This window comes from Dermacentor variabilis, chromosome 5 (assembly GCF_050947875.1).
Source record: "Dermacentor variabilis isolate Ectoservices chromosome 5, ASM5094787v1, whole genome shotgun sequence".
In the NCBI taxonomy this organism is placed as follows: Eukaryota; Metazoa; Arthropoda; class Arachnida; order Ixodida; family Ixodidae; genus Dermacentor; species Dermacentor variabilis.
The window spans coordinates 18,347,645-18,364,332 of record NC_134572.1 but is presented as its reverse complement, the minus strand read 5'-3'; the positions used below and the strand labels follow the sequence as shown (position 1 = coordinate 18,364,332).

Here is a 16,688-nt window from a genome sequence, read left to right as displayed (position 1 = left end):
GCTACAAAGGACAAATCTCTCTGCATGCTGCTGTAAAAGCCTCATTTTTGCAATAATTTCTCCATGTCTGCTTCAAACACGCCTGCTGGAGGTCCGGCGGCAGTGATTGTGAAAACAAAACCAGAGCTTGCACTTCCGCTACCTTGAACTCTATGTGTGGTGGCACTTCGGCATTTTCTGTTATAGAGCTTGCCTCCGCATGTTGATTCACGCAAACAACAAAGCGGGCTGTATTGTCCCCAGCCTCGTAAGTGCGGCAATTGCGCTATGCCAGTAGCAACTCGGAGCACTAAAGCAACCGATGCTGCAAGCAACAGCAACATTGACTGGATGTGGGGGCACCAGTGGTGAGCGTGAAACGGGCGTTGATCTAAGGTGATTCAGAGTTGTCTGGAAATGAGCAAAATGAAGAGAATCTCGAGGATCAACTCAAATCAGCAAGGAAGATATTGGACTCCTAAGATAAAATGCTTCTCCGAAATCCAAAGCATTGAGACACTAGAAGTGAAGGAGGGCTAAAAGAGGCTCTCAGGAACACTTGCAGGCGTGGAGCCTATCCGAAATAAGAAGTAAAGCTATACCATAAGAACCCGACAGACGCCTCCAACCCTGAAAGAAACCCTACCCCTATTTTTGGCATGATTTGCTGTTTTTCCCTCAACACCAAAAGATAGCCCACTACTCATAATCCCACTGCCCTGGATAGGTGGCACCACTGCTGGTGCCACCAGTGGTGACCATGGCAAAAACAGAGTCAGTTAGCTACTGCTGGAGATGAGCAGTGCTGACTGGGAACGAGAGCGATTCTTCGTTCATCACACTTTGCTGCAATGTTAACCTTGGCCGAAGCTAAGTACTACGGGGGATAAAAGAACAGTGCTGAACAATCTTCAAACATGCAAAACTTAATCACTTTGTCGCGGGCAGCGAGGACGTTGGGCAGCAGGGACCCAGAGAGGGAGGGGGCTCTTCCCCCCCCCCCCGACCATGCCACCACTCCTAAAGCATCACCAAGTCAATCTTGAGACATGACAGCTATTCGGCGGCCACCAACAGTGGGCTGCTGTTACAGTAGTATTACGGCTGAGGCATAGAAGCAGTCGCTGATCGGGTCAAGGGAAAGGACACTGAACTGAGGGCGTGAAACAGATTGATATTCTCCCAGCTAAAAGATGGTGTAATGTTTTCGACTTGTTTATTATTTCAATGTTTGTTTCGAAATGTGAAGGTGCTGCCGCTAGGAAGGCCCCATTGATATCTCTTCAATGATCTACGTTTCATAATCACCCCTAAAAATTTCAAAATTTCAATCAAACCCTGCAATAACCGTTGAATCTATAAGCAATATGAATGTCACCCGTTACCTCGTCTGATTTTTTCCCTAATTGTAGATTACTTTTCGTGGAAAAGTGGCAACGGGAAACAAGAGTAGCAAGAAATTCAAAATTATGTGATCTACTAAGGGAGAGAGCTGAGGCAACAGCCAAACAGGAAGGAAAAGCAAAAATTAACAAATTTAGCCATTGTTTGCGAAAATATTTATGGATGAAAATCTTTTTGTTTAAAAAGGAAGTAGAGAAAACGCCATCAGAACTGGAGAATGATTCCGTACGTTTTAAATGGCGCTTCTACAGTTAGCGGTCAAGCCGCCCGACGTAGGCGCTTATCTGCTGTGCTTATGTGGGTGTTTTTCTAACTTTCCATGGTGGGCGCAGTACGTCTAGAACAACAGCGTTCTGTGCTCTACACGGTTGTACGGGACTGGCAGCCATGCATCATTATGCAACTTCCCAAATAACAATAAGAGTCGGTTTTGGCATAGTTTCATACAATGTACTAAAGGGAACTCTGGTGCTTCAATCGTTCAGCCACCATGGGAATAATGGGAAGTACATAAATTTGTCTAATCTTTGTGTTTGTGGATTCGTTTATTACGCTTTGTATGCGTTCATTGTCGTAAATTTCAGAGCAATGTATACTTTTCTAAGTGCAGAAGACACTGCGAACACAATCACTGCTAATTACAACGGTTCAGCTTGTCAAGGTGGCCAAATTGAAATGCGCCTGGCGTCTCAAAGCACTGGCGTGCCCGCGATAAATTCATAAGGGCGTTGTTACTTGTCGATGCATGCGACAATGGCATAATGGTTTCACTATCGGCAGTCTGTGCCTAGAGGTCCTGTGTTCGAATCCTGCGCTCAAACAATTTTAATAATGTTTATTTATTTACTGCACAGTACATTGTTGAAAATGACGAGTTTACAAAGTCACGAAGCGGTATGAAACCAGAAGAATGAAGTTTAGGCAAATCCATGTACTTCCCATAATACCCATGCTGGCTCAACCGCTCCCATTGCAGCTCCCGTAGACACTGCCGCCAGAGTTCCCTCTAGTAATTGTATGAAACTCTATGGGGCCTTGGTACTTGACTAGGTACAGCAGTAAATGAGGGACCCAAAGGAACTGTGATTGTTCCGCAAATGTATCTTTCACTATAATTCATCCAGAACTCATTATAAAAACACTAATAGAAACCTTCATTTCACACTTTCGCTTGTTTACTTGTTCTTCGCTGTGTCCTTCCTGCGCCTCTTTCATGTGTGAGTCAATTTGATGTGGTTCCTGGTTTGCCAAGTAAAGCAGAGGTGTATATCACAGGTGTACTTGTCAGGTACACCTCATTTCATTTCTGTTTTGCGGGTTTACATGCCTTTATAGCAAGCGGCGGGAATGATTAATGCTTGTACTAGTAAAAGCAGACCCGCCCATGATTTGCGTAGGAAAGTTACTTTGGGGGTTGCCCCCCCCCCTCCCCGCTGAAAAAACAAAATCCTGGGTACATGCCTCTCAGGCAGTTACAAACCTTCACGATTAAAAACAAAGTGGAGCCAGTCCAATGGGCACTGAAACACCAGCAGTAATGCTAGCAATACTGGCTGTCATTTTGAGGTGGACCGCAATAAAGTGAGGCAATAGAACAGTGATATTGACTGTTCGTTCGAAGGTTTTGAGGAAGACTGAACAAGCACATAAAAAAAAAAACTTCACAACCTTTAGTTACTGTTTCCTTTTTTTTCCCCAACTTTTCTTGATTCTATAGCGAAAGTTAGCTCACTCCTTCTTTTCACCCAATTGGCTCTTTATTTTACATGTGCTAACTCTTGAGATATTACGGTACATTAAGGTCACTTGAAGGTTGAGACTCCAACTTCTGTACATAATGTCATTTCGCTATTGCAGCTGTCTTGTAAGTAGTTTGCCACTAACTCATAACTTTGTAACTCATTACATGGCGTTTTTAACTAAGCTTATGATTCCTTCTAAATCTAAGTTCGCATGATTTTTATTTATCTATAGCTTTGTAAAATTATTTAAATTGTGTTGTATTGTTTTGTGTCTCTAAAATGTCTGCTACAAAATTAATTTTTCCTGCTGCAAAAGCTGCTGCAAGAAGCTTTTTGAATGTTACACCAATGCTAAATTTTGCTATGTGGAATAACGCCATGGACATTTGAGCAGGGTAAGATGTACATTGTGAATTGTTTGCGTGAACAATAACATATGCTGACCGATGGTGTGAGGGGGGCAGGTGTTCACAATGTGTGGGTGTGCGAGTATCATACATGTGTGAGTGTCAAGCCTGTTATGAATTATAATTTGGGGAGTTAAAAGTTAAACAGGGATGGAATACTTAAATTATATGTCAGATAAATGATCAGGAATATCTATGTCCACACGGTGGCAGCTACTTCTGCTTAGTGAATCGTGAGGAACCGAACACAGGTTTTCATGAAAAGGTTTCAATTTGATTAAATTAGATTTTGGCTCTGTGTAATTATTCAGTGCGGTCTCGAATTTATTTGCGCACCACTAGTCGTATCACAAACCGCTGATGCTTTTGTCACTCAGCTCAGTGTAGTAGATGCAAGCCAGATCAGGAAATATTTATTACTATTACTTGTCATTATTTGGTAGTGTGGTTTATTCAATACTGACGGCGGCCTTTCGGCAGCTAAAGCATGATCGGTACAGTTACATGAATAGGTATTAAGCTAACATAAGTTGCCAGTTGAATGTGAGCACACCATAGAATACAAGAATAATGTAGCAAGCAGACTTTGCAACAAGAATGAAGAAATAGCAGGTGCGTAAAGCAGTTAACGAAACCGGCAAAAAGAAAAGAAAATCAGAAATATGATATAAAGATCATTAAGGGTGATGAAGGGAAGTGCAAACTGCTGTAGAAAATGAGACAAGGCCACTAAATATGATGCTCGTGATGTCACCTGCATCACATCACGTCAGAGTGAGCTTCATTGCAATATTGTTATAAGAAAAAAGAGTATCGATAGGTGTTCACTCACTGAAAGTGAGGCGCACACTGCTACACTGATCATTCTTTTCTACTTCTCTTTGTGCTTCTCTGTATTTGACACATGATAAACTTGATTTTGTGTTGTAGCATCTCTTAGAATGCAAGCACCCCTTTCATCTTATCTCCCATATTCTTCCATCAGATATTTTATGCATTTCTTATATCGTCCTATACCATCACTATCTCATACACTTTCAGTAAGATGGTCATGGTAGGGTCTGTGACCACTGCCCTAGACTGAAGAACCTGTGCAACACAGTTTTGTGATAGCATATTACCACAACATCTGATTTTCATGATGTTACAAAAAAGGCCTGCTCAACATCTCTGAAGTTTGCACTCCATTTGCCAGTGAACTGGCTTTATTAAAAAGTTGTTTACCTATTTATTTCTTGCTCATTTCAGGAAATGAGGCCCCGTACCATCATTATAAATCTAGCAGTAACCTATAATGAAGGAAGATTTTTTTATTAGGGCTCCTTAACTGGCTCACACCCTCTATGGTCGGGAAAATGCAGCATGCAGTACACAAAGTCACGTGAGCTCGCCTTGCACAGACAGGCACTTGTGCCACTGCTCGCATATTTGTCGTCTTCTTCCGCAGCTGGCTCCGATGCTGCTCATCGTGCCAGCGTTCCCATACTGCCGCTTGCACTCGTGCCATTGCTCGCATTGGTCATCATCTTGTTCCACAGCTGGCTCGGGTGCTGCTCATCATGCCAAAAAAAAAGGCAAAGTTAATTAAGATAGAGTTAATTCAGGCACTCAAACCCACGACCTTAGGTGGGAGTTGTACCCTCGAGCTTATGTGCAAGTTGAACTCAAGACCTTTGGTGTTAAGGCAAAGTTAATTAAGGAACAGTTAATTAATATATAGTTAATTAAGGTGCTCGAACCCACGATTTCTTGTGGGAGTCGCACCCACGACCTTTGGTGTTAATTAGGGTGAATTTTATTAAGGCACACTTAACTAAAATAGCGTCAATTAAGGCACTCGAGCCCACAACCTTTGGTGAGAGAAAACAAGTAATAAGTAACAACGCATTCGAATGAGAATGTCAAGTAATTTAATGAATGTCTCTTGAACGAGCAGGCTTTTGCCTTCACCCTATTTGGCCTATGCTAAAGTGCCTGTCAATTTTTTAGTTCCATAGGTCAGCAAAATGGGCAAATACTCGCTAATACCAACATTTTTGCAGGCAATATACTCAATCATACTCTTGTGCACTCACACTCATTGGCACGCACTTAACTTTCTACTCATTCTCACCGACACTCACTCACATTTGTGGTTGCTTTGATTTGCACTTACTGACACCCGCTTACACTCATATATGTAAAACCCCTGATAAAGGGGCCTTTAAGGAAATAAACTGACCTGACCTGACTTGCATCCACTTACATTCGTCAACAGTCGCTCATGCTCATACTCCTGTCCATCGAAATCGCTGTCACCGACTTTTGTTTGTAATCGCATTAACCAGCGCTTGCCCGTCTTCATACTCACATCGACTCAAGACTGCTGGCACTGTTTTCTATTCATACTCACTAATGGTCTACTTCACGCCTGGGAAATCAGTGGGGAGTGAGCACAAGTCAGAGCACTTGTCAATGAGTATGTTAACCTATGGTTAGCACTCCTTTATGTTAACCACACACTGTCTTCTATTTTGCAGAAGTCCTGGGTGCTGTGCTGAGTGTAGTGTTCATCTGGGTGCTGACGGGTATCCTAGTCTACACGGCCGTGCAGCGGATCTACCATGATGACTATGACATTGATGCAGGCATCATGCTCATAGTCTCTGGCACAGGGGTTGCCATGAACATCATGTGAGCTCACATCACTTATTCATTGTATGAGCAGTGCATGAAATTTACTTGTCTATGTAAGGAAATATGGCCTTTGATCTGTGGAGTTCAACATGTGGCCCACCTCAGAATCTAAAATGCAGGCACTGGAAATGTTCACTAGTTTATTATTCATGTCAACAGCAGGGAATGCTTTCATTGTGGCCATAGAACTTCCTGTGTACAGTATCACCTAGAGAGAAATCCAGTTTAGTTGCCTGTGCAACATTTTTAAAGGATGGTGTACCACTGGGATATGTAAGCGCAAATGTAGGCATCAACCCTTTGTGTACCGCCAGAAATAATGGAAATTTAATCAAATTGCTCAGAAAGTTCCCAGAGATGTGGTATACAGGTAACCATGTTTTTAATGCAGGCGTTCAAGGGGCCATGACCTAGAGAAAAACTACACACAATGCCAATGATGATGATGATGATTTAATGGCATCCCCTTTGAAACGGGGCGGTAAAAAGTAGTCACCTAGCTTGCTTGATTTAATCAGGTATGCAGTACATGTTTTTTTATCTAGCATTTTTGTATACATCTCCTTTTTTCCCCCCCTTCAAAGTCTACCTTGTACTGCTAGCCAAGACTGTAAGAGATTTGGTCGTATCAATCTCTTCCCTGCTTCTTTTTCCACTACTACTCTAATGTCTCTTGCTTATCTTGACTGCTGACCGGTTGACGCTTCTGTCCACTGTAAACCCAAGCGCTTCTGGAAGGTGTACGTTACCTACGGTTCTCACTGGGTGAATATCTTCGCATTCCATTAAGATGTGCTGATTGGTCTCTGGACTTTTGCTGCAGCATGCACATGCCTCATCTATTTCCGAATACAGTAAAATCTCATTAAACTGTATACCCGCTTAAACAGTAGTTTCATTTTAAAAGTAGTGAAGTCAAATCCCCGACTCAGCGGCCATTGAACATAATGTGTTTTCTATCCGCATAAACCGTACCAGCTTATTGCGTACGTATCGGTTAACATGTAGTGTTTCTACTTTTCGTCACGCAAACACGGCGGTGCGTCGTCTCCATTTGGGTGGCCCGGCAGAACAACAAGCCTCAGAAATCAGCACAACGGCCTTCAAGCGCTCTGTGCGTATGTGCGTTAAGCCACATCAACATCAACATCATTTTGGCGCCGTGCCAGCGAGCGTTGTGGTGTCGTGCAAGCGAGAACTTGTGTCATGCCGAAACTTGGATATAAGATGTCGGGTGCTTAGCTTAGAAGAAAAATTAGACATTGTTCGTGCTATCGAATATGATGCAAAAAGTCAGCGCTGGCATGCGACATGGGTCTACTGTTGACTGCGATGTGTGGCATTTGGAATGCTAAGTTGCTTGGCAGCGTTGCTGCGACCGCAAAGAGATGTCGGCTATGAGATTTCGACTTTTCGCGATCGTTGCCTCTGTTGTTGCCGAAGTGTCACGTAGCGACAGTGATAAGGACGACACAGGAAGCGACAGCACAGGTGATTCAGGCCCAACAGTGGCAGAAGCTGAGCGTTATGTCAGCCTCATAAATGCAATCATTGCGGCGAGAACAGCACCCCACAATGAAAAGGTGCCCCGCGACTTCTGCCATGCGAGTGTTTGCCGAGAAGAGGGGGCTGGCTGAAAAGCTCGCTCACAGCTTCAGGAAGTTTAAGGTCGCTGTCGTCACTGCTAGGCTGCCGTGGCATCAAACGAAAATAACATGTTTGTCGCGCGAAGTAAATAAATACTGCATGCTTTTTCCCCTTTCATCGCACTCTCTCAGAGGTCTGTTTTTGACAGGTAAGTGGGCGATCTCAGGCTATTTCAGTTAAGCAGTACTACCGTTTAGTACATACTTTTTCCGAGCTCCGGCCAAATATGGATTAACGAGGTTTTGCTATATTTGCTCTGGTATGTTTTTGTCCTTAGGCAACTGGCTTGAGCCTCAAATAGCAAGGCACTGTCCTCTGTGTTATCATATTGATTTTCCCTTCTTATTTCTTTCTTCTCATTCTTGCAAATCTCCATGGTCCTTTTTGTTTCCCTTCTTCGCATCGAATTAACCTGTCACTTTTTTTCTGATGACTCCTGGTTTTCTATATACAATTTCAATTACCTTGTACTTGGTTGCCAACTTTCTTGACCTCTTCCTTCATTCTGTGTCCATGCTTTTCAAGTACAGATACTTGTGCACTTTAGCTGCCAATTTATTTTGATCCATGTTCCTGAATCTTTCTTCAAAACTAATTTTGCTTTGCGCTTCTCTGACTTCAAAAGAGGCCCGACCCATGTCACCCTGCACTGCCTCATTTGTGGTTTTACCGTGGGCTCCCAAAGTCAGCCGGCCTGCCGATCTTTCGTTGACGTCCAACCTAGACAAGATTTTAAGCATAGCATGGCGTTTGCGAATCTTAGTGCTGGCATCATTACTCCTCTTCCTATTCCACGCACCACGTCGTACTTATTGTGGCCCCACTATGCTCCGTGTTTCATTATTGCAGCATTCCGCTTCCCCTTTATTTTCAGGTTCTTTTGGTGGGTGCTTGAGTAAGTCTTTCCTTCGTTTATGTGTACGCCAAAGTATTTATTTTGCTTGACTATGGGTATGACTTGCTGTTGAATTGACACCCACATCCACCCACTCATGTCTTCATTAAAGATCACGATTCCCGACTTCTCTGTGCTAAACTTGAGGCCTAGATTTGTCACTGCATTGCCTCAGATATTCGCAAGTGTCTGTAAATCCCCTTTATTATCCACCAGTAGCATTACCGTGTTTACTCGATTCTATGCCAGCTCTGATTCTAAGCCGGCCACCGAAAGTCCGAAGCCAGAAAAATTTTGAAAAACTTGCCTTGAATGTAAGTCGAACAAAAAAGTGAGGACAGCGTTCCCAAAATGAAAACAGAATTTATTGAATATGAACATGCTGGAGTCACTCTACGTCGTCATCGGTGCTAGTCTCGTACACTTGCACATGCGCTCTAGCCTGCGTCCGCATGCCCACGCATGCACAGACAGCGCAGCACGGCTCGTATGCATTGAAATGCAGTGCTATCTCTGTGAACAGTTCTGCTCTGTTATTACATGCTTATCGTTCTTATCGCTGTCATCTCCTCGTTGCAGCACACTCAAAAAGCATCTCCCATTGCCCCCCTCCAGTGACTGATATTTTTCTCATCAATGCTGAAGTCCTGCTCGGCTTGAACGTTTCACGATGCCGCTGCAACTAGCACAACTTTTCGTTTGTAGCAGTGCCTGTTTGGTGCCATTACAATAACTCCACGCCGCACGCCGATACTATAGAAACTGATACGACACAGCTAAAAATGTCGACGTCGCACGTGTACTTTGGTTGGCTACTGGCATGGCTAGCAGCGGTTGCGATACTGGCTTTTCTAGATGGTGCTAGCTATGCACCATATTTATCATTTCCAATTTCAAACTAGCTTGTTCTTATTTTTTTTTAATCCTCAAATCTAAGCCAACCCGTAAATTTGGTATATGATTATTTGAAAAAGAAACTATCGGCCTAGATTCGAATAAATACTGTTGTTTGCATACATCAGTCCAGGGAGCTTCTGTTGCACTATTTGTCCATTACGCATGTAGGATAAATCAAACCCTAATTCGCTGTTTTCCAGCCGTCTTTCTATGCCCTTAACATAAAGCGTGCTCAACAATGGAGACAGAGAACATCCTTGCTTCGGTCCTTGATGAATTCCCACCACTTCCTTACCTTTTCGACCGTCCCATACAACTTGTAGTCTGTTGTCTCTATATATCTCACTCAGCAGTTCCAAGAAATCGTCCTCTATGCCTTAGTGCTTAAGAATATCCCATGACAATTCCCTGTCTACGTTATCATAGGCTCCTTTAATATCTAGAAATGGTATTGATAAATGTCTGTTCCGAGCTACTGAAATCTCTATTCACTGAGTTAGTACCAACGTATTATCCTCTAAGCATCTGCCTAGCCTGAACCTATTCTGCAGTTGAAGAAAAGAGCGCTACGAAGATGCGGACTAAAAGAAGAACATGTAAGATGGACAAAGCGCTTTGTCCGTCGTACATGTTCTTTTTTTAGTCCGCGTCTTCGTAGCGCTCTTTTCTTCAAGTATGCAAAACCAACTCGCCCACATCATGCTTCTGCTGCTATTGTGCAATTTCCCTAGTACATGACTTTTCCTCACCCACTTCGACAGTTCCAATTTTATGGCTTGCTTTGCCATTCTATATATCACTGATGTTACTGTAACTTGCCTGTGAGAGCTTGTCTTACCCCTATCACCTTTGCCTTTGTAAATGAGGTTCACCTTACTTTCACACCATCCAACCGAAATTTTTTAAAAAATTTTTTTGTTCTACTCACTTGCTCTATGGCATTAGTCAGCAGTGCCTTGCTCTTTGGACTGAGGTTTTTGGACTGAGGTTTTTGGACTGAGGTTTTTGAAGGTATCGGGAACTTCATCGGGTCCTGCTGCCATGTTGTTAGGGATATTTTCTTCTGTTTATTTCCAATAAAAGCTTTCTGTGTTAAATTTTGATCTCTCGGGCTTCTCTGTTGTTAGATCTGTTTGAGTCTGAACTAAGCTTTTTTTTGTGCCGAAGTTATCCCTCATAACATCTGTGATACACCGCAGTACATCGTCTCCTTTGTAGATGTTAAGCCCAGACCACACGTACGCTTGCGGACGCGCGCAAGCTCGCGTTCACGCGCCCACGCATGCGCACACGGTGCAGCATGGCTCGTACGCGTCGAAACGCGGCGTGATCTCGGGGAACAGCTCCTCTCTGTTATCGCGCGCTTGGGTTGCCTCGCGTCGGCGCGCCTGGCTACGCAGCTACGGCGCGGAGCGTTCAACTCTCAGTGAAGCAGATTTATATCGTGCAAGAATGTGGTTCTTCCTTCCTTTTTGCACTGATCTAACAGATATAAAATATAACAATTACGTTTATAAATATCGAAGCATCTTGAAACGCTGTCAGTAACAAAGTACGAATCAGCGCCTGCCGAGGCGTCTGTGAGTGAGCCCAGTGAGCGCGCGCTGTCGCGCGTCTTTGTGGATGCAAACCACCATTACTCGCGAGGCGCGGCAGGCGCTAGGCGCGCGGACGCGAGCCAGCGCGCGTCCGCAAGCGTACGTGTGGTCTCGGCTTTACTGTCTTCAGTCCTTGTAACCATTTGCAAATTTTTAGTTGGAGTTCCAAGTGCTCTTATATGGTTTTAGAATCTTTTTGGGGCACTTTCGTCATCAGGGGCATAAGCATGGGGTAGCACACCAGGCATGTGCTCTTGCCCCACTGTGAAAAAAATTCCTGGCTTTGCCATTGAGCACCATTGATTAGCGAAACATGGGTCAATGTTATTCTGAATGAAATAGTCAAACCTCATTATAATGAAACAGGATATAATGAAGTAAGTGAAATTCCCCTCAAAATCTTCATAGAGATTCATATTGCAGTATGTGCAATAATGGATATAACAACGTAATTCAGGCTCCCTGTGATGGAATTGGTTAAAGACCGCTCCAAAAAAAGAAACTAGAGACAGCACGCTGAAGTACACACACACTATAGGCTTGCTTTAAGGCAGACTGAACACACATCCACATAGCAAAACACACGCAGCAGTTCCCCACAGTACATTTCATGCAATACATTTCATGCAGGACAAAAGGTAGCATGCAGCCTACAGTTCATTAGGTAGCAGCTGCCACCACATTGGGGATGACTTGGAAAGGTTGTATTGGGCAGCAGGAGTTGTCTGGTCACATAGAGGTCCGGTCAGTAGCTCTGCGTGCCCGGTTTTTGGAAGCCGAGTTGTGCTTGGTGAGCACTCAGCAGCCCACCACATTGCACAAAGCAGCCAACGAGGTAGCAGCTCATCTTGAACACTCAGTCGGTAATGGACCAGCAGGTGCTGCCACATCAGCCCTTCTGGCCCAGTTATCCGGCTGAAGGGGAGGCTGAGGTGGTCTCTCAGCTTTGGGTGCAGGCGCAGTGACGTGAGAGCAACTGTTGGCTCCCATAGGCCGGACGCCCAGCAAAAGAACTCTGGTCTTCCAACACCTAACCTTACGCACTGCACATGCCATGAGCCACACTATCACGAGCCACCTTTCACATTTTAGTTTCCTCTTCACCACTGCATGGCGCACTGCCTTCTTTTGTCTTTTTCCTTACTAAATATCACATACTAGTATTGCACTCCCCCTTCAGCTTCACTTTAATGAGGCTTTACAGTAATAGGAAAGAGTGGAGTACAGCTAGGCAAACGGTGCAGAGAATAGAGGCCCAGTGGTATAGAGTAGAACCTTGTTCGTATGTTTTCGGGGGAAGGGGGGGGTAGAAAAAAGAAAACAAGATGTGGGAAAAGAACTTTGTATGAAAAAACATACAATACAAAATCAGTAAAAACTTGAATGACAAGCTAGCAAGAAGATACTAGATGTGAGGGCATTTATTCCTTCTTGAACATTTCTGTAATTTTCTGGTGATGCAGTATCTGACCTTTTGAAAGGAGGATTTCCTTTTTTTGACACCCTGAGACGCAGTTGGGGATCATTGTTCGGAGCGCGTGTTTGCTTGCACCATGCGCAATTGGCCTAGGCTGCGCCAACTTCGCGCAGCGGAAGCAGTCGTCGATCTGAACAATGATCCTCGCGCCCCTGTAATTCTGTTTCAGCATTTGCCTTGTCCTTGGCATGAGAGAAACTGTTGTTGCGTACTCCAGGGTAGCGTACCGTACTGCTGCCGAGAAGTAGCGACGCCTGCCTATCGAAGCTCGACCGACATTTCTTATTGGGTAGCGTGGCGTTGTCGGTGGGCTGCAGGCATCCGGTAGATCATGGCGACCAAGCAGGGGCGAGACAATTTGCTAGTGCGAAACTTGCACAGTTTATTCAAAGGTAGTTGAAAGAAAATAAGAAAAGCATGAAGTATGAAGTCACTCAAAAGTACATTTCGGAGCCCCTTAAATAGGCTCTCTACAAGTGTGGGCGGGATCTTGCTTCCGTCGATGACACGTGACAGGCATGGAGATAGGGCCCCTCCTCCTGCAATACCGAGCACGGGAAGGAGAAGTCGATCCTCTTTTCGACGAATCCGGGGAGAAGGTCGGGTGAATGACCTCTCCGGCGCCGTGGGGTCCGGCCAAGAGAGGGTAAGGGGGGATGAGGTAGCACCCACGGTGCCACGAGCATGAGAGGTGAAGGGGATGAGGTAGCACCCACGGTGCCACGAGCATGAGAGGTGAAGGGGATGAGGTATCACCCACGGTGCCACGACCATGTAGAGGGTAAGCGGGGACGATCTGTCACCCGTGGGCTCCGGCCCAGAGGGTAGGGTGAATGACCTGTTGCCACGTGGTGTCAGACGCCAACCCTAACACTGTGCAGCACATCCAATCCAATGAGGGCATTGGTGAAGGTAGCCAGCGGGCGTCGACCACCATCTTTGTTGTTGTCGTTTTCAGGAAATTCTGCTTTGTCTCCCTTAACCTCCACTAAGATTTCTTGCACGCTTTGTGGCTTGCACGTCAAGACATTGTCATCCACCGCAACAAACACTGTGAACCGGTTTTTGATGCCGGTGCAGTGGTACTCCTGTTCCATGTTGTTCAAACCTCTTACAGAAAGAAGGGCAGGCCAGGGGGTTATTGCTAATGATGGGCCGCAATTCTACAACTTTAAGAACGCACTGAAAACAGAACTTTTCCAAGGAGTTCTTTACTGCTTTGCACATTATGCTCTCCCAAGAGTGGTTGAGATATTGCATTACATCCAGCAGTGTAAGTTTTTTCCAGGGTTGTCATTCTTGGGCCCAACGAGCAAGAAAGTGACACACTGTGCACTTCCTATACAGGTGCCTAACATTTTCGATAATGCCTGCGTCCAGCTGTTACTATTGGCTCATTGGGTTTGATGGAAAAAAGAGCACAGGAAAATTGTGGAGAAAGGTCGTGTCCTATGGACTTGCTGTGCAGTTGTCCACAAATAACATACCTACACGCTCTTTGCACGCCATTCGTTCATCGAGGTATTAAATTGTTCAAAGATGTTGCACTTCATTCATGCCTGCACGTTATGCTTGTAGAAACAAAGCAGGCAAGCAATGTACAGCAGGTGTGTTGAGTTCGTTGCCTTTCCAATCACCTGTGGCTTCATCACGTAACTGCGACCTTTGTTCCAGCAAAGGATTGCTGTAATGCTATCTTTGTTCATCTTATTGCCATGCCAGGACTTCTCCTTCATGCTTAGTGACATACTAAGGGGGATATTGGACTGACCTCATGCACATTGTACACAATGCGTAGGTCCTGCGCGTTCATAATGCTAGAGAGCAGTGCAGTCCACTTCCTGGCATGAGCCAGATTCATGCTCTCTGCTTCTTCGTTTACCTTCTGATAGGCGATGCTGTGTCTTGTCCAAAAATGTCTGATGCAAACATTAAATGTGGTAATCTCATTCCCAAAACATTGGCAATTTTCAAAGCTTTTTCCCGAACAATGCTACCATCAAAGTTTATGGCTAGTAGAGCAGGATGGAAAGTAGTGCAAGGAACTGGGGAAAAAAGGAGGGCGGTAGGACTTTTTCCCCCCCTCCTTCCTACACACTAACTACCCAGCCTACACACTAACTAAACCAGCAAAGCATCTTGCTTTATGCTGGAAGCTTGCCAGTGCCTGTGCCAGGCTCCACAGGCTTGCCGTGTCCTGGTGCTAAATACTGGGGCATTTTCTTTGATATCCTTGCACTTTCACACGACTGTGTTAACAGTTGACGCCATTAGTCCTAGACTCACTCGCAATGTCTGTGCACATTGAGAGACAGTCTCCTCAATGTCATGGCTGCAGCTGTTGAACAGACCAGCACAAGTGTAAAAACTGCAATGAATGCAACGTGCATTGTTCTATGATAGGGACATTGACCATTAAAGAATAAACTGATTGTGCGCTGACCTTTCCATGCGACACGAGCAGGCGAGTACTGCGGGGAAGCAACTGGAGCTGGCAGCTACTGTTCGCTATTGTGTGTGCCTCACACTTTTTTTGTTAGTGTGGAATCTAGCAATAAAAAAAACCATATAATTTGCTCACAGTTTAAAGATGTACTGAACAAATATGCCAAAAAATCACGTTTTCCAAAAACATATTAACTGTTAAGAGAGATGCATAACAGTATAGGGTCATACTTCGTGTTTTTGATTGTGAATTTTGGTGCTGGGGAATCATGCTAAACGAGAAAGTGTCAGTGTGGTTTTACTGTGTTAGAGCGTCAGAGTGTTATCGTTCAAAGTGCGGTTTAGGTTTGTAGAAGGTAAATGTTTATTTACAGGAAGGGTGCAGTTTGCATTGGGAAAGAGGGGCAATGTTTATAGTTCTTTCTGTAGTGAACTATATTAGGCATGAAATCATGTGACGGGTGCGCAGCATGGGCCTGGTGTTGCATGGATGCTGCCCATGTGCGGGCATTGCTCAGCATGGCCACAGCCATGGGCTCGGCACGCATGGTCACGGCCATAAACAGCCCGGTGAACGCACCAACATCAACATCCGCGCAGCTTTTATCCACGTCCTGGGAGACCTGCTGCAAAGCATTGGCGTGCTCATCTCGGCCTACATCATCAAGTACAATGTGCGTTGCAGGTCTCTCCTGTTATTTTTTTTGCTATAACTGAAACTTTGGGCTAGTTGGTCATGCATGACAGAAACCAAGGATGATAGAAAGGACATATGCAAAAATGTAAAACACAGGGTGCTGATTTTGAGCTGATTTATTTGCACAGAAGGTACATATTTATGTACACACATCACACAACAAAGAAAAGGAGGCACTAAATGCCTGGAAGGTTTAACACATAAACAGGATCGGAATAGCTTTATCCAGTTAGCATTTAGGTGAGGTACTCATTATTGTAGACAGTGCTAAGCACTTGCTTACCAGTGAGATAATTGAAATTGATTTGATTGGCAGAATCAGTGAGCACTACGTGAAAACCGTATCTGTCTCTTTGCTAGACAAAGACTTTACTGTTCATGTCTTGAACCTCTGTTGTTTTCTTCCTCCGCTGTACAGTACATGTCCATACATGCTTGTATTCTGTGCTAACGCATGAGCTGGAAGACAGCTTTCTGCATCTTTTCTGTATCCATCCATTGTATGTCCCGCTGTGGATTTCCTCGAGTGTTTGTTGCTTACTAGGCTACACAACTTGTAACAACGCAATGTTCTGCCAGTAGCACATTTAATTGCTTTTTTATGTCTCTCTGTGACTCAAGTGAAAAGATATATACCATTGGCAGGGAAAGTTTGTTTGCTCCAACAAAATTGAGTCAAACACATCTTTCACCTCCTTTAGAGAGCAGGAATTAGGTGGACATTTAGTTGGCTGCATTCAGATGCAAGTTTCATGTGATCATCAAACTCATTTATGAGCATACATCTAGTACAGTATTGTGATTAAAGGGACACTATACGCATA

The 16,688-nt window shown here is 44.4% G+C and overlaps 1 protein-coding gene across 3 annotated transcripts in view; it reads left to right on the top strand.

The window, feature by feature from the left end:
• The window catches only part of LOC142582329 (proton-coupled zinc antiporter SLC30A2-like), a 70,101-nt gene that overhangs the window by 41,768 nt on the left and 11,645 nt on the right, over positions 1-16,688 (top strand). For all 3 annotated transcript variants that reach the window (XM_075691912.1, XM_075691913.1, XM_075691911.1), the window contains 2 exons: positions 6,052-6,205; positions 15,637-15,841. In XM_075691912.1, coding sequence (XP_075548027.1) covers positions 6,052-6,205; positions 15,637-15,841 — 359 coding nt within the window. The remainder of the gene's footprint in view (positions 1-6,051; positions 6,206-15,636; positions 15,842-16,688) is intronic.